The 18,627-nt window shown below is 40.7% G+C and overlaps 1 protein-coding gene across 3 annotated transcripts; it reads left to right on the top strand.

Moving 5' to 3' along the window:
- Positions 1-1,152: 1,152 nt before the first annotated feature.
- Positions 1,153-18,627, top strand: AFG2B (AFG2 AAA ATPase homolog B). 3 transcript variants are annotated; one of them, XM_066342256.1, is made up of 8 exons: positions 1,153-2,515; positions 3,547-3,594; positions 7,686-7,844; positions 10,982-11,191; positions 11,688-11,880; positions 13,625-13,755; positions 14,638-14,763; positions 16,520-18,627. In XM_066342256.1, exons 1-8 carry the CDS (start codon positions 1,421-1,423, stop codon positions 16,685-16,687), a joined length of 2,130 nt encoding a protein of 709 aa, XP_066198353.1. In that variant the 5' UTR covers positions 1,153-1,420; the 3' UTR covers positions 16,688-18,627. The 3 variants fall into 3 exon arrangements, 2 of the variants coding, with proteins under 2 accessions (XP_066198353.1, XP_066198351.1); XM_066342254.1 differs by having other exon boundaries at positions 1,154-2,515; positions 3,547-3,732; XR_010746164.1 differs by lacking the exon at positions 16,520-18,627 and having other exon boundaries at positions 1,154-2,515; positions 3,547-3,732; positions 11,688-11,912; positions 14,638-14,760.

Genomic DNA, 18,627 nt, shown 5'->3' with positions numbered 1-18,627 from the left:
GGCTTTGAACTTGGGTCCTCTGCATCCCAGTCCAACACTCTATCCACTGTACCACCACCCGCTCAGGCGGGGATTTTTTTCAATAAATATGTACAGTACTATAAATGTATTTTTCTCTTCCTTATTATTTTTTAATAACATTGTTTTTTCTCTAGCATACTTTATTGAAAAAAATAGTATATAATATATATACAAAATATGTATTAATCGAGTGTCCACATTATTCCTAAGACCTCTGGCCAACAGTAGACTATTAGTAGCTAAGTTTTGGGGGAGTCAAAAATTATACACATATTTTTGACTGTGTGTGTGTGTGTTGGCAACCTTAACTCTAGTATTGTTCAAAGGTCAACTGTATTTGCATAAGTGGGAAAAAAATCAACCCCCCAGGGACTTAAGCACTCTCTGCAATTTCAGTTTTGAAATCTTATAAGCTGGGGTTGTGGTGACGGTGAGAAAAATAGAGGTAGGAGGATGTGAGTAGGATAAAAACAAGGCATATTTTTAAATTTTGAATATCTGTAGCTCTTTTTGATGAGCAGAGTTTAAAATGATAAGACATCTATTCTAGCTGGTAAGAGGAAAGAGTAATTCCCTTTGGTTAGAGAAAAGGTGGAAAGAGAATAGCAGGCAGTTTAATGTAGATAGGCATCGCCTCTAATACAATATTTAATACTGCTGTGCCCCAGATGATAATTACTTATCACATGGACAGTAGAGGATATGATTAACTTGTTGTCAAAGAACGTTAAAAGGAGTAAATTAGTGATCTGAACAGAATGTATCAGTGTGCCACAAATACGGCTGTTTTCCTTCTTTCCCCTCTTCAAGTGATTTAAAATGCTTCACTGTGCTTCTCTCTTGCTATGCGAAGGGCATTCCTGAACCTTCCTAACAGGTTGGAACCCAGGTTATCAAAGGCGATAAGGCTGTATTTCTCAGTCACCTGAGAGATTAAGCACCAGAGCACTCCAAAATACTGTGCTCTTGGGGGCAGTAGAGAAGTCCTCACAAAATAGCAGTTTGCTGACATTGCAAATGTGCAGCTGGTGATGCTCGAGTCTGAGCGCCAGAGAGAGTATGCTGTTCCGGGGACTTTCCACACCACGAAGTCATCGGACCAAGTGAAGTTATCTTACGCTGCCTCCCAGACGCCGGTAACGAAAGCTCGGTCAGTAAAGCTCTGGAATCGGCCAGTGTGTATTTTATTAAACCCGACACTACAACAAACTACATCCCAGGTTCCTAGCATCGTCTAACTTCCCAATTGGCCCTTTTAGCCTCCATTCAGAAGCTAGGTGACTCTTTTTCTGACGCATGCGTGTCACCTGCTTCCGGCTGGGGCACTCGGTGTACCGGCCTTTCCGGCCCGGGTGGAATTCCTACCCCACTTTCCTCGGCTTAGTGTCCTCCGTGTGCAATGGCTCCGGACTCAGGTCCCCTTGCCGAAGGGCCTGTCTTAAAGGTCCTACCTTTAGACACTAGGGACCAGGGCACCCAGCGCTGTCGCCTGGGCCCGGCAGCCTTCCATGCTTTGGGCGCGCACTTGGGCTCGGCGGTGAAGATCTCGCTGCCTGACGGCGGCTCCTGCCTTTGCACCGCCTGGCCGCGGCGGGACGGAGCGGACGGGTTTGTGCAACTTGACTCGCGGTGCGCGAGCCCCGGGTCGGCAGTGGGGCCGCCGGGATCCTTGGGGAGTCTCAGCCAGAGCCGCCTCCGTCTGGTGCCTTGTCCGCCCCTTCGGCGCCTCACCGTGTGGCCGGAGTTGCGGGAGCGCACGGGAGCGCCAGGTGCCGCGAATCCAGCTGCGGTGCTGGAGACGGTGCAGGAGCTGCTGAGGAACCGACCGGTCTCCCGGGGCCACGTGGTGGCCGCTCCGCCGGGCGTCCCCGGCCCGGTGGCCGCCCTGCACATCGTCAGCGGGGCGCCCAGCCCGGATCCGGCTGGCCTGGTCACCCCTCATACCCTCATCAGTCTCAGCAGGGCGCCTCCGACCGAAGCACGGCCGCAGCCCGAGGTGCCCCTGGGGGGCCTGTCGGAGGCGGCCGACTCACTGCGAGAGCTCCTCCGCCTGCCGCTCCGCTACCCGCGCGCCTTGGCGGCTCTGGGACTGGCGGTGCCCCGCGGGGTGCTCCTAGCGGGACCCCCCGGAGTGGGCAAGACTCAGCTAGTGCGGGCTGTGGTCCGGGAGGCCGGCGCCGAGCTGCTTGCTGTGTGCGCCCCCGCGCTGCAGGGCGCCCGGCCTGGGGAGACCGAGGAGAACGTGCGGCAGGTCTTCCAGCGCGCCCAGGAGCTGGCCAGCCGCAGGCCCACTCTCCTCTTCCTCGACGAGGTGGACGCCCTGTGTCCCCGGCGGGGAGGCCCACACCAAGCCCCCGAGAGCCGCGTGGTGGCCCAGGTGTTGACTCTGCTAGACGGCATCAGTGGGGACCGCGAGGTGGTGGTGGTGGGATCCACTAACCGGCCTGATGCACTAGACCCAGCGCTGCGCAGACCCGGGAGATTTGACCGAGAGGTAAACAGGCCAGGACAGTTAGCTCATTACTCCTGGAACTTCGTCTTCTTCTGGTCCTGGTTGGCTTCCTGGAAGCCTTTGCCACTAGGTTTGGAAGTCGGTGAGGCTGGGGTGGGGCTCTTTGTAATGCAAGAGACCCGTTCGTTCTCTGACCATTTATGATCTGCGAGCCAGGACATGTTTTTCTGCAGAGTCAAATTGTTCTGAGAAGCAAGGTGGCCATTAGGGGTTAGTTTTGTTTTGGAAGTCCTGAAGAAGAATACTATAATCAGTAATGTTCATTTTTAGGGGAAGTAGGACTGCCACAATCGTATTAAACTAATGGTTTTGAAATGAGAATTTAGAGTAGAAGGATAGCTTCGAGATACATGTGTACAAAGAAAAAGGTGAAGGCAGGGAAGAAATAAATCAGAGCGGACATAAACTCATTTGGATTTATTTACTGATTGTGCAGATACCAGCATCCTATCCACAGTTGCTTCCTGAATTGCCGGGGAGGTTGAGTATTCAACAAAGCTGTCCTGCTTTATGAGCTTCAAGAATCTTACATTGATTCTTGATTTCTATTAAATAGTGTGAATAGTGTTTAATTTAAGTGACGTTTGAATTTTGTGGTAGGAATCTAAAGAGACAGATGGTAGTTGCACACTTTTAGCTTAATCTGGCCTGAACTTGAGTGGGTTTCTTCCTTGCACCATCTCGTACCACTTTACGGAGTCAGCTACAGAAGGACTGGGACCTAGACTATCCGATTTACTGTTGTATCCCTGGCTCCGAGAATTTGGTACAGTCTTAAAAATAACAAATACAAACTTCGTAAATGATATGTGTAATTTTTGTAGTACAACTATTTTAGCTAGTGTTACTTATCTGGAAAATTAGGATTTTCATATGTTCAGAATCTAAGATAGGCTTAAGAGTAGTACACAGTAATAATCATTAATTTGCTCACTAAATTATTGTGTTTCTGAGGATAAAAATATTTTAAACTGTAAACTTTAATAATAATATTTTGCTTGCTTTGCATATAGATTGTCATTGGGACTCCCACACTTAAACAAAGAAAGGCAATTCTACAGGTGATTACCTCAAAGATGCCCGTCTCTAGTCAGGTCAATTTGAGCCTCCTTGCAGAAATGACAGTTGGCTACGTTGGCGCAGACCTGACCGCATTGTGTAGGGAGGCTGCCATGCACGCTTTGCTTCATAGAGAGAAGGTAGGAGATACTGATTTATGACCATGTATGTTAATTTTTTTTATTAAAGTAACAAATTAATTTCGGGGATTAAAAAGTTTGGTAAGTACATTTTCTTGGACCTTTTTGATACCTTACAGCATCTGCTTCTTATGTATATTTTTTTTACATCTCAAACATGAGAATATACTGCAGCTGTGATGTCCCTTTAAGCCTTGAAAACTTGTGTATATTTCCAAAATATAAGGACTTTAACTGCAGTACAATTATCAAGAGGAGGAAATTAACACTGACATGATACTTTTACCCAAACTTTAAGACTTACCCAAATCTTACTATTTGCCCCAGTGATCTCTTTTAGAGCAAAAAATTTTAAAGGAAAAATGAAAATATTTGTAACCCAGGATTACACACTGCTTTTAGTTGTCATGATTTCTTAATCTTCTTTAATCTAAAGTCATTCTTCGGTCTTTTTTTTTTTTTTAATGACTTTAACTTTTTAAGCATACAGGTCAGTTATCCTGTAAAATAGTCTTCAATTTATTTGACTGATGTTTCCTCATAATTTGATTCAGGTTTTGCATTTTTGGCAGGAATATCACAGAAATGTACTGTTCTTCTCATTGTTTCTATTAGGTAGCAAATGATATCTCTGCCTTATTAGCTTTGATTTCTTGGATAAGGTAGTATTTTGAAAACCTGTTTATCTAGATAATTTGTATCCTTCCTGATTTCATTCATTTTTACTCTTACACAGAAGGTGGGGAAGCCGTTACATGAATTTGTTAAGTCCTCATCTTCTGGGTTTAGAACCAAAACTGCTTGAAGATTTAATGACAAGTCCCATGTGTAAAAGTATGAGAATATATGCTTTTTGAGGGGATAAAGAGAGTACCAGGGGATGAGAAACAAGATTTACATTTAGGATTCCCTTTGCTTTGAAGTTCCAGGTTTGACCTTAAGCGTCTTGGCTTAGGTGGATCAGCCAGCTGCTGTCATCCTAGGGTGGAGCCCAGTGCTACTTGAGGAGGGGCCTTCCCAGGCATAGTTACCACAGGTGATGGCTGAGTTCATAAGCAACCAGGGGAAGAAAGAAAGGCAAAAAGGAAGAAGGGACAGAGGCATCTGGAGAGGTACTGGCTCCATCTTTTTCTTCTTTCCCCCTCCAGGCAGCTGAGGGGCTGCTATTGCCTCTCTCTGTGCCAGGGCAAAGGACACGTTCAAGTTTGTTCTGCTTTTTGTGAATTGTTCCTGTTAAAGGATGACCAATCTAGTTTAACACATCTACATATACATACAGAGGAAAAAGGATTTTATCTGTCTGAGAGAATCATGAGAATCAAGTAAAATAATGTACACACAAGTGATCTTGAACTGTAAATGGGGTTTTCAAATGTTAGTAGGTATTATCTAAAAATTAATTAGTATTCAGCTATCCAACATCTAATATTGCCATCCAGTTTTTTTGTTTGTTTGTTTGTTTGTTTTGTATTTTTCTGAAGCTAGAAACGGGGAGAGACAGTCAGACAGACTCCCTCATGAGCCCGACCGGGATCCACCAGGGGGAATGTCCACCAGGGGGCGACGCCCTGCCGCAACCAGAGCCACTCTAGCGCTTGGGGCCCAGGCCAAGGAGCCATCCCCAGCCCCCGGGCCATCTTTGCTCCAATGGAGCCTTGGCTGCAGGAGGGGAAGAGAGAGACAGAGAGGAAGGAGAGGGGGAGGTGTGGAGAAGCAGATGGGCGCTTCTCCTGTGTGCCCTGGCCGGGAATCGAACCCGGGACTTCTGCATGCCAGGCCGATGCTCTACCACTGAGCCAACCGGCCCGGGCCTGCCATCAGTTTTTTTAAAAAAAAAAGTTATTTAAAAAATTACCTGTGTTCCTTTTAAGAAATTAGATATGATAAAAAATTATAAAGAAATGCCTGAAATCTCTCCTAGAGGTTATACAATAATTATTAACATTTTTCAGTAATGCTGTTCAGAATTGCTCTATACATATATATTCACTTATTTAATCTTACACAAATGGGATAAAATAGTTTCTTACTGAAAATGGGAATTTTTAGACAAGTAAATGGTTAGAATTTTATATAAGAAGGCAAATACTTAAATATAATACAGATATTACAAGTAAAAATATAAGTTATTAACTCTAGTGAAAAACCTACTTTACTAGACTGGTTAAGAAAGTTGCTAGAAGGATTCTCCAAAATATAATCTTAGTGTAAAGATGGACTTTAACATAAAACTTAATAGCCAAAAAGGAAACGATTTATTAATTTGATCATTTTGGAATGGCAAAAAAATACTATAAGCAAAGATAAGACATGGGACAGACTTGAAGAAATGCTTTTAACTTTTTATTTTGAAATAATGAAAACTTTAGGAAGAGTTGCAGCACAGGGAACTCCTGAAAAGTCTTTTATCCAAACTTACCGATTTTTAACATTTTGCATAATTAGCTTTATCATTTTTTCTTATTCTATGTGTATGTATATATGTACACACATTATTATTTCTAAATCATTTAAGGATGGGTTGAATACCTCATAACCCATTATCTCTTTATTTTAATATCTATTTAATGTCTCACACATGACCACAGTATGGGTAGGTATAATGGTTATATTCAGGAAATTTAATATTGATACAGAAAGTTATCAGATCGACAGTCCATATTCTGCTTTTGCTAATAGTTTCAATCCTTTCATCATTTTTTTTCCCCTTCAGTACAGAATGTAGTCCAGGATAATATATTACATTTAATTTTTGCTTTTAATCTTGAACACTTTCATAGTCTTTTTTTGGGTGAGCTATTTGACATTGACATTTTTAAAGAATGTAGGTTGATGATTTTATAGAATGCGTCTCAGCTTGGGTTTGTCTAATGTTTCTTCATAGATTCAGGTTATGCATGCCTGTTGGAAATACTACATAAATGATAGTGTGTCCTTCTTAGGTTGTCACATGAGGCACAAGCTGTCCACTATTCTTCACTGATAATGCCCCTACGTGGTGACTGATATGATCATCTAGTCAAGGTTTTGTCCAGTTTCTCCACTGTATAGCTCCTGTCTTTCCCTTTGCAAGTAATCTATGAGGATGCCCTTTGAGATCATATCAGTATCCTGCTCCTTGTCAGACTTTCCCTTCCCTAGATGAGAATAATGATTTTTGCTCAAAAAAGCCTTGACTCTGATCCTTCCAAAAAAAAGATGATTTTCTAATTTCTTCATTTCCCATATCTCTTGATTCAAGAAATTTAATTAATACAATAGTAAGCCCCACTTCCTCTATCACATTGGGAGAAATGTAAGAGTTTGGTGATGTCCAGTGTTGGAGAGGTGGGAGAATAGCAGCTTTGTATTTATTGGTGCAGCTTTGAGGGTAGTTTGGTAATAGCTGTCACAACCATAAATATGCATATTCTTAAACCCTGTAATTCTGCTTTGAGGAAATTTTATAAAATACTTGTCATGTGCACAAGGACTTTCATTTGCTTCAGCTGTGTTTTTAATAACAAAAAACCAGAAACATTTTCAACAGAAGGATATAGTTAAATTGTTATACAGTAGAATGTTGTACAACTGTCAAAAGGCATGAGGTAGAAAAAAACATGAGGTAGATAAAAAGGAGTTAGACAGAGCTGTATTAGTTGACATGAAAAGATTTTTAAGAGAAGTGGAAAAAAAGTACAAATGAATACCTATGGTATGGTTCCGTTTGTGTTATCTGTTTGAAAAGACATACTCAGGCTTATTATTATAAAATACAACTGGAGAAAGCACAGGAAACTGTTGACATCCTTAGGGATGAATTTTGGGGGGAGAAATTTAATTTTTTTGTACCATCTGTGTAAATTTCTTTATAATGATAAAATAGATTTATCAAAAGAAGATAAAAGATAATATGCAAAAAGGTCTCACCTCATTTTTGGTTTGAATTTGCTTTTTTGGGTGTATTTCTTCAGAAGCAGGACAATCCAATGATTGATGACACAGACTTCCTGGAAGCTTTTAAAAAGATTCAACCGTCATCATTTCGAAGTGTCATTGGACTGATGGACATCAAGCCTGTTGGCTGGGAGCAGATTGGTGGCCTTGAAGATGTAAAACTGAAGTTAAAACAGGTGAGAGAGAATCTGCTTAAGCCAGAAGAATATTACAGTTTAAGTGTAATTAATGCATTTTTTATGAAAACAAGCAATGCTGAAACTGCCCTCACTGCCATCACTAATTTTATTCTAACAGTTAAATTCAGTGATCACTTTTCAGCCCTTATTTAATTGGACTTGTACAGGCATCAAATCGTATTCTTCATACTTTTCTTACCTCCTCCTCTTTTTGTTTGTCTTTTGCTTTAAAGAGTTTGTAATCTAGAACCGAGGTCAGCAGACTTTTTCCGTAGGGGGCCAGACAGTAACTGTTTAGGCTTTGTGGGCCAGACAGTCTCTGCAGCCATTCACCTGCCCTCGTAGCACAGAAGCAGCCACATAATGAGTACTTGTCTTCTGTTGAAACTTGATTTATGGACACTGACATCATACAGTTTTCACATCACAATTATTATTATTTTTTTTCTGAGCATTTAAAAATGTAAAAGTGATTCTTAGTTCATGGGCCCTCCGTTGCTCTGGGACCACCAGTAAAAGCACATTATAATGAGTAGCCAGTAGCTTGGATGGCTGCCTGATACTGGTCCTCACAGTGGATGTGGAGGGACACAGCTCTCCACACCCTCTTGCCTACATTGCAGTTTCAGAAATTGATTTTGCCAGCTTACCTTCCAATAAGGAACTGGGTTTCTCTAACCACACACACAAAAGACTGATTTATAAATATCCATTGTAATTTATTCATCTTAAGTAGGAGCTGTATCTACAGTGAACCCTGACATTCCTGTGTCCATGGATAAGCACATTTATAACATGCCCTACATGTATTGTCACATTTAATCTTCACAAAATATGTGAGAAGTTAGCCATACATTCCTGTTGAAAACTCTTTAGCGGGCCCTGGTTGGTTGGCTCAGCGGTAGAGTGTCGGCCTGGCGTGTGGGGGACCCGGGTTCGATTCCTGGCCAGGGCACATAGGAGAAGCGCCCATTTGCTTCTCCACCCCCCTCCCCTCCTTCCTCTCTGTCTCTCTCTTCCCTTCCCGCAGCCAAGGCTCCATTGGAGCAAACATGGCCCGGGCGCTGGGGATGGCTCCTTGGCCTCTGCCCCAGGCGCTAGAGTGGCTCTGGTCTCGGCAGAGCGACGCCCCGGAGGGGCAGAGCATCGCCCCCTGGTGGGCAGAGCGTCGCCCCTGGTGGGCGTGCCGGGTGGATCCCGGTCGGGCGCATGCGGGAGTCTGTCTGACTGTCTCTCCCCGTTTCCAGCTTCAGAAAAATACACACAAAAAAAACTCTTTAGCTTTGAGATATGACATTTTCCTGCCTTTCTGAACACTCCTCTCCTGTACCTTAAATGTTAGTGCTCCAAGCTCCTGGGAGTCCTCCTCTTGCATTCTGTGAATATGTGTGTGATCTCAATGTCCAAGGCTCCAACTGTCCCCTGAAAACTGTTAAGTCAAAAATCTTTATATCCTGCACAGACAAGTCTTTTGATGATCAGAACTGCTTAGCGGCCTGCCTCCTGGATAACTTCCGGGACCTCAAACTCAGCTTGCTCAAAGTTCAGCGAATCAACTCCACCCTCACACCGGGGTTCCCACCTCAGTGAATACAGCCAGCCACCCCATCCCCAAGTCAGAAACTGGTCTTCTGAATGCATGGGGTCATATCATGCATGCACATAACTTATCCTCTGGATTGATAACTTAGTCTTTGTGTGAAATACAGTTACATTTTATGTTTCAAATCCATCCCTTCTCACACCATCTCCACTGCCTGTGACACATCCAACCTTGTTATTTTTGTAGTCTGAATCATTGCCAGAGAATTCTAACTGGTCTCCCTGCCTCTAGTTCCATTTCCTTCCAGTCCATTGTCCATACTGCTTCCTCACTGTTGCCTCAAGCTTTTAAGGCCCTTGTGTTCTGAGTCCGTCCACCTCAGCCCTGTTGCTCTTCGCTTCCCCGTTCCTCACCTCTGTTCCTACTTGCTGTTGGCAGGATGAATCAGACGGTTTCCCGTCTCTGTGTGTTGTTCTTCTCCATGGAATGCCCTTCTCTGGCCTGCTTCTTCGTTTACAAGCCTGTCTCCCCAACTAAAATATGAGTTGCCTAGGTACACAGGTCTTGACCCTTTTTCGTAGAGAGGCAATATGTCAGTAATTAAAAGCCTGTGCTCTTGATCTGCAGTGCCTGGGGTCGGTCTTAGCTCTGCCGCCTCACTAGCAATAAGCCCTGGGCAAGCTATTTTCCTAAGGGGTAGTGATGTACTTACTATCCAGTTAACATTTATTTTGAGTCCTTACTTTGTGGAGGGTTCATTTTAGGTGCTGAGGATTTAGAGATGCAATTGGCTTACATTCCAGCAGGAGCAGAATGACAGGCCCATCATGGAAAAATAATATTTCAGGTATTTCACAAACAAGTGCTCCGAAAGCAAGAGGGCAGGAGCATGGAGTGGCTCGGAGGGGGAGGGTCTGCCTTAATTGGAGGGGTCAGGGAAGACCTCTCCAAGGAATTGAATGACACCTGAGTCAACGGCAGTGATGATAGGGAGCCACGCAAAGCCCTTGAGCGAGTGTTCACACAGAGAAGAGCAGGTAAAGGCCCTGCGGTGGGAACCAGCTGGGGTCTCTGGGCAAGAGTCGGGTTCAGTAAGGCCTTGTGAGCAGTGATAAGTAAGGAGTTTGGGTTTAGAATTTATTCTAATTCTGATGGCAAGTCATTGAAGGATTTTATTTGTATTTACTTTTATTTTTAAAGGAACACTTTTCTGAGGAAGTACTACTATTGTTTTTCTCCCCCATTGACTGATTTGAGAGAGAGAGAGAAAAGCATCAACCCGTTGTACCACTTAGTTGTTCCGTTTAGATGTGTACTCATTGATTGCTTCTCGTCGAATGTGCCCTGACTGGGATCAAACCCGTGCCCTCAGTGTGCTGGGATGATGCTTTATCCACCGAGTGTTCCTGTCAGGAAGTGTGACCTGACTTAGGTTAAAAGATCGCCAGTTGCTGTGTGAAAATGGGACTGAGTTTCAGCTCCTACCAGATAGCTGAGCATTGTGGAATGAGCAAATGAATTTTCTGAATTCTTTGATTTTTGAATTCTATTGTTATTCTAAAACCACTGTCTCTTTTGTGTGTACTTACAGAGCATTGAATGGCCTCTGAAATTCCCTCGGGAATTTGTCAGGATGGGCCTGACCCAACCGAAGGGAGTTCTGCTGTGTGGCCCTCCAGGCTGTGCTAAAACCACCCTGGTGAGGGCCCTGGCCACAAGCTGTCATTGCTCCTTCGTGTCAGTGAGCGGAGCTGATCTCTTTTCACCTTTTGTTGGAGATTCAGAAAAACTCTTGTCTCAGGTTTGTTTGTTTATTTTCCCTCATGTAGTTAAGTTTACTTTTGAATCTTTATGTCATGACTTAAGGATAAACCTTATTTTTTAAAATGTAACTGGCTTTTTTCCTATTAGAAAAGTTTTACATATTTGTTTATAGAAAATGTAGAAAAATATAAATAAATTCTTCATAATTCCTCTACCTACATTAACATTTTGGTGAATTTTTTTTGTCTTTCTGTTTTCTTGGGCAGGAGTTATCTATGTATCTATATGTGATTTTTTTTTAACTTAACATTACCACTTTGAAATTCCATAATATTAAAAATTCTTTGAAAATACTATTTTAACCCCTACATAATACTCCATTGTTCCTAGTTTTATTTATTCCCTGTTTCTTAGACATTTAGAATCTTTCTCTTCTTTTTACTTTGTAAAAATAGTGATGTGTAGAAAGCATACGTCCATATGAGTAAGGCATAATGTATAGCTTTTCAATACTTTTGTTTTCCTTACAAAAGGTATTTCGACAAGCAAGAGCAAATACTCCAGCAATTGTGTTTTTGGATGAAATTGATTCAATCTTGGGCTCTCGATCAGTCAGCAAAACAGGATGTAATGTTCAAGAGCGTGTTCTTTCTGTTCTCCTGAGTGAATTAGACGGTGTTGGACTGAAAACTATAGAAAGAAGAGGAAGTAAATCAGATCAACAGGGTAAATACAAGGAGCTGAAAAAAAATGAAGAGGTATTTATTAGCCAGATTACAACAAAATCCAGGCCAACATTAAACAGAATGTATCCGTACTAGCTTTTCCAGAGCTGGATTCATCTCACAGAAAAAATTATATAATTTCAACTCGACTCTTAGGATATTTACAAAGCTGGTTAAAATTGTGATTTATCTGGAAAAGGTTGGGTAAATTTTGTAATAATTTAGCTATATATGAATATGAATTCTATTCTAAGGTTTAGAAATATAAACTGCTAGTGGAGGAAGGAGTTTCTTTTATTTCTGTATCTGAAAAACCAGTGTTCGCGCCTTTCTAAATTTGTGTGTGTGTGTGAAAGAAAAACATTATTTCAGTAAATGAAGTCTTAGTCATTGAAATCTTCCAGTTTCCTTGGTTAAAAATGAAGTTAAAATGACCTTTGGGAGCCCCCTTCTTCCCTCTGAGCCTTCTTCAGATAGTTTGGTATCCTTAAATAACCCCTGACAGATCAGTTTTCTTTTCTTTTATTCTTCTCTTGCTATTTCTTATTTCTCATTTTTAAAGTTGTTCCATGGAAGGAGAGTCTTACAGCTCCTTAGGAACATAGATAGGCCACTAGAATTCAAAGGGACCCGTGAAGTTTTCTAATCAGATCTCACAGTGTGGGAATTATTCAGTAGCCACTTTCAGGAGTTTGTCCAGCCTTAGCTAAAATATTTGCAGGTATAGGGAACTCACTGCTTTGAGAGATCCCATTCCTGAACAACTACTCTGATTATTCAGTTCAACAAGCCGTTTTGCATGCTTAGTATGTAAGGACTTTCCTTGGCTGCTTTTATTATTTATTTATTTATTTATTTTAGAGAATAGAGACAGAGAGAGAGAGAGAAGGTGGGGAGGAGCAGGAAGCATCAACTCCCATATGTGCCTTGACCAGGCAAGCCCAGGGTTTTGAACCGGCGACCTTGGCATTCCAGGTCAACGGTTTATCCACTGCCACCATAGGTCATGCCTCCTTGGCTGCTTTTAGATATTCCCTACCTGCATCCAGGATTTATATACCTACAACTTAGTTTAATTGTCATATTTCTACCTCTGCAAAGAAAAATAAAAAGTAAAGTAAGTCTCCTCTTCTTTTTTCCTTTACTTTTATTTGGAAATTAAATTTAATGGGGTGACATTGATCAATAAGGGTACATAGGTTTCAGGTGGACATCTCTATAGCATTTGAACTATTGATTGCATTGTGTGCCCATCACTCACAGTCAGATCATTTTCCGTCACCTTATATTTGTCCTTTACTCCCTCCACCACCATCCCCACCTCGTAAGTCTCCCTGTTTAAGGAAGAGAGCCAAGGCTTTTCGTAGCCATATATGTCCATGTGTTTGTCTTGTGCTTCTGTCTTTTCAAGTCATCCATTTACGTTGTAAACATTCATTGAGGTTCAGGCACCCTCGGATACCCGGTCGACTGTTTTTGCTATGAAGTAAGACTTCATGGAGAGATGTTCTCTCACAGTTAGCCACTCCCTTCATCACATGCACAAGTAGCTCTGTGGTTAATAATTTGTTTCTGGGGTACCTTGATATTGAAGGCTAGTCTGGATAGGAGGCATAAGCAGTCCAGTTCCAAGGAAATTATATCCCTATTTAAGAAAGAATGGACCTTCTGATTTGTTATTTAAAATTTTTTTTTAATAATTAACAATTTGTTTACATTCTTTTTTGTTGTGTGTTTTCCCTCAGAGTTTCAAGAAATTTTTAATCGAAATGTCATGATTGTTGCGGCAACAAATAGACCTGACGTGTTAGATGATGCCTTGTTACGGCCTGGAAGATTAGATAAGATTATTTATATTCCACCTCCAGATGAGCAGGTAATCACTGTACACATTTACTGTGCGAACGTCCTCAGCGCCACATCAGTGTCTGCACTCTCGGGAGTCTGGCAGACTTGAATCCCAGACTGGATGTGGGTGTGCACGGCGTGCTGTACACGGGGTTCTGCATTCTCCCTTGCCTGCTGGCCCTTCATAAATCACCACTTCGATCTGCCTTTTCTGGGTACTCTGGCCTTATTTTCAGAGAAATGTAAGGCTAGAGGTAAGGTAATTTCAGTGAGTTTTTACTGAGTTTGTTGAGTCTGTTCACCATTATTTTGCAACTAGAATGGAGGAATCCAAAAGAATGTTAAAAGAATTTTGGAGCTTATGTGGGTCAGCATCCTTATTTTATAGTGGAGAAAGCTGAGGTTTTAGAGATTATATAATGTATCCACAGCCAAAGAATTCTTTGCCCTTAATTAACATCGGCAGAGATTGGAGAAAGATGCAGAGAATGAACTTTTTCCTTCCTTGGACTTCAATCAAATTTTGAAGTGATGAAAAAAAATTTTTTAATGTCTACTGTATTTTTAAATTGTGTCTGATAGTTTGTATATTTACTTTAAAACATGTTTGATGGCACTGTTTGTACCCGATAAAGAGATTCATCATGTCTCTTAAAGAGATATATCTATGGTTAGCTATTTTAAAAATCAACTATAAAAATATTAAAGTTTTATCATAATATCATTATTTTTACCATTGTCATATGAGCCATTGATGAGTTAATCATTCTTACTCCTTCATGAGGGATTCTTATTGATTCTTAAATACGTATACTTTCTATGTAACATGTTAGGAAACTATACCTTGAAATGCTTTAATATAGCCTGTGTCAGACTAATGTTATAAGGTTATAAACATATTTTGTTCCAGGGCAGGCTTTCTATTTTGAAAGTCTATACAAAAAACATGCCAGTGGGGCCTGATGTTTCTTTAGAAAACCTGGCAGCAGAAACCCGTTTTTTCTCTGGAGCTGATCTTGGAAACCTCTGCAAAGAAGTAAGTTAATTAGTGAAGAAATCTATGTTTCAAAACATTTCTTCCTTTATTCAGGGCTTCATTCACTCGGCGGCACTTACTGAAAGACATCTATGAGGCAGGCACCAGGCAGGGTGAAACAGACAGGTGTAGCCCCTTCCCTTACAGAGCGTATAGGCTGATAGGGAGTGTGCAGAAGGGCGAAGGATGACACTGACTTGGCAGTGGAAAATCTGTAGTGAGGCGGGTAACTGAGGGTGCTGTGGAATCACCTGGGAAGAACACCAGCTCAGGCGTGGGTGTCATAGAAGGCTTTCTGAGAGAGGTGTGTGCAAACTGAAATTGGGAGGATGGTGAGGGAGTTAGCTGGCTAAGGCAGGGAATAAAATGTGCAGACGATTGGAGATAAGAAATGACGTGACTCACTGAAGAAGTAGCCAATGGCCGATCACTCCAGTACTTGAAAGCCGCTCTAAGACATTTAGACTTTGAGGGCCAAAGAAGCCATTGTCCATTTCTCCCTTTCCATAACTTTTTTTAGTTATGGAAATTTTTAAATTATTTTTTTAATTTTATTTTTTCAATTACAGTTGCCATTCAATATTATTCTGTATTAGTTTCATGTGTACAGCATAGTGGTTAGACAGTCATACTTTACAAAGTGGTCTCCCCAATATTTTCAGAACATACCTGGCACCACACAGTTATTACAGCATTATTGACTGTATTCCCCACACTGAACTTTACATCCCTGGGACTGTTTTCTACCTACCAGTTTGTGCTTCTGAACTTCTTCACCTTTTTCCCCCCAGCCTGCCAGACTCCCCTTCCTCTGGCAACCATCAGTCAGCTCTCTATCTATGAGTCTGCTTCTATTTTATTTATTTTGTTCTTTAAATTCCACATATAAATGAAATCATATGGTATTTGTCTTTCTCTGATTGATTTATTTCACTGAGGTCCATCCATGCTGTCCCAAATGGGTAAGATTTCTTTCTTTTTTTATGGTTGAATACTACATTGTGTAAATGTGCCACAGTTTTTTTATCCACTCATCTACTGATGGACACGGGGATTGCTTCCACATCTCGGCTGTCGTAAATCATGTTACAGTGGACGTAGGGGTGCATATCTTCTTTTCATAAACTTTTATAAAATATAACATTCAGAAAAATGCATAGATAAAGATACAGCTCATTGAATTAACATAAAGTGAGCACACCTGTATATCCACCACTCAGGTTAAGAGAGAATATTATCAGCACCCCAGAAGCCTTCCTCGGCCCTTCCCCCTCTATGCCAAAGGCAGCCACTCCTGAGCACTAGGGTTACTACTGTGTTGCCATTATGAACTATGCTCCTATGAACAATCTTGTACATGTCTGTTGGTATACATGTGTATGTATGTCAAAGATAATTGCTGGGTCATAAAGTGTGTGTTTGATCTGTTCCGTTCTGGTCAGTGCTGTGTCCTGTTTAGAAACTCCTAGTCTGAGGTTAGGAAGATAGTCTCTTTTCATCTTTAAAAGTGGGTCTGTGCTCATAATGTATGTATTATTCTGCAACTTGCTTTTTCTTTTTTTCTTGGTTAAGGCCAGAATTTAATACAGAAGAAAAGTTCTACTAACAGGACTTTTAATCACTTGAGCATTTTAGCTTAATGTTTTAATTGTCATGAATGTTGCAGTTCTATCAACTGAGACTGAGATTTTTAAATTCAGAGTTTATTTATTACAAAACATAAATGAAGCAAATTATTTTTTATTGTCTCTCATAGGCTGCCTTGCTGGCTCTGCAAGAAAATGGACTAGAAGCAACCACAGTGAAACAAGAGCACTTTCTAAAATCACTTAAGACTGTAAAACCATCCTTAAGTCACAAGGATTTGACTTTATATAATAACTTATTTCAGAAACAAGGATTCTCTAACTTAGAGGATGTTTAAAAATTAAATACCTGCTCAAGGATTAATTGAAATGCGAATTTGCACTGTATTTTGCAACTTCACACTTTTAGAGTTGTATATGTTATTTCCTGTAAATAAAACAAATAACCTGTGCCTGACAAGCAAAGATTTATCTTATTTCTAAAAGGTGTATTAGTATATGAATGTGTATTGATTTTTGTAGAGGAGGTGGCAGGTTTGTATGTTTTTGATTGCTTTTTAAACTTTATTTTGAAATAATTTCATACTTACAAAAAATTGCAAGAATAGAACAAAGCTCATATATTCTTAACCCATATTCACTAATTTTTAACATTTTGCCATTGCTGAACTATAGATATATCTCGTTTTATTGCACCTTGCTTTATTGCGCTTATAGCTGTTGCATTTTTCACAAATTGAAGGCAAGACCTTCCACCAGCAAAAAGATTATGACTTGCTTTATTGTGATAGTCACTTCATTGCAGTGGTCTGGAACTGAATCTACAATATCTTGGGTATATGTGTATGAAAGAATAGATATTATACCTAATGCCCTTTCATCCCCTTTTAGTACTTCAGGATCTATTTCCTACAAATAAGGTTATTTTCTTACATGACTACAGTGCATTTGTCAAGTTCAGGAAACTGAATATTGATACAATATATTAATATATCATCCCGTGATTATTACCCATTGTGCCAGTAGTCATCTTTTTCCCATTACAGGATCCAGTCTAAGATCATATATTCCATTTAGTTGTCCTGTCTCTTTACTCCTTAGCTTATTCTTTTAATCTGAAACAGTTCCTCAGTCTTTCGTGACCTTGACATGTTTGAAGAGTAGACTATTTCATAGAACAATTGGTTCCTGATTTGTGTTTGTCTGGTATGGCATCGTGATAGACTAGGGTTATGTGTTACCAGTAGAGCAGTACATACATGCTGTTACGTCTTCAAGATCACAATTAGCGGTATGTGATGTCTGTATATCTTGGTCATGTTAATTTTGATCACTTGTTTATGATATTGTCCAGTTTCTTCACTGTATAGCTACTATTTCTTTTGTAATTATAAGTATTTTTAAGGAGATGGATTATATGTATGTTTTTATTTCTCTTTATTACAAAAGTAATTAAATTGCTTAGAAAATACAGATAAACACACAAAAAAATACTTGAGTATTTAACCTTCCAGTCCCTTATGCATGTGTAGATAAGATATGGTACTATGTAACTTGTTTCTGTCACCTAACAATATCTGGTAAGCATCTTACTGAGACTTTCTTCACTCACAAGGTGCCATACTAGGGGCTGGAGTATAAATGAATGAGACAGACATGGCACTGACGGCCAGCAGGGAGCACGGGTCTCAGACAAATCGTGCAGTGAATTACAAACCACCAGAAGGAATTAAGGGTCTGGTCAGAGCATAATGTGTGAAATATACGAAGTCATAAATGTTAAATTTTTGAAAATTATATATTTATATTTCTGACTAGAACCAGATTTGTGGATTAAGTAAAACCTCATTATTTGGGGAATAATTATGTATTTATAGGTATAACATAATTCATCTAAAATTATTCTAACATACCCCTTGCTTTTGAGTAGCAGGGAAAATACCTTGAAAACTTCTTAGAATTCCGACAGCCTTACTCTCCATCAGGTAGTTGATTTTATAGGACAAGGCCACCATTAAGCCTTTGCCGGGTGCTCAGGCACCCTGGCCTGAACCCCTTAACTCAGACTCTAGCTGTCGGCCTCTTGTTTTCTCCTAGAAAAAGTTTCTAGTGGTCAGGCTGGAAAACACTTAGTACCCACTGTGTGTTTAGAGGGTGAATTTTGATTTGAAAATGTCTTTTAAAATTGTAACTAGAACTTACCAGAACTTTGGAAGCCCCTGAGGATAACAATCATGTGTTTTCTCTCATTGAAAAACTCAATAAATGATGGAATCAG

Source organism: Saccopteryx leptura, chromosome 6 (assembly GCF_036850995.1).
Source record: "Saccopteryx leptura isolate mSacLep1 chromosome 6, mSacLep1_pri_phased_curated, whole genome shotgun sequence".
Lineage (NCBI taxonomy): Eukaryota > Metazoa > Chordata > Mammalia > Chiroptera > Emballonuridae > Saccopteryx > Saccopteryx leptura.
This window is presented reverse-complemented; position numbering and strand designations above follow the sequence as displayed.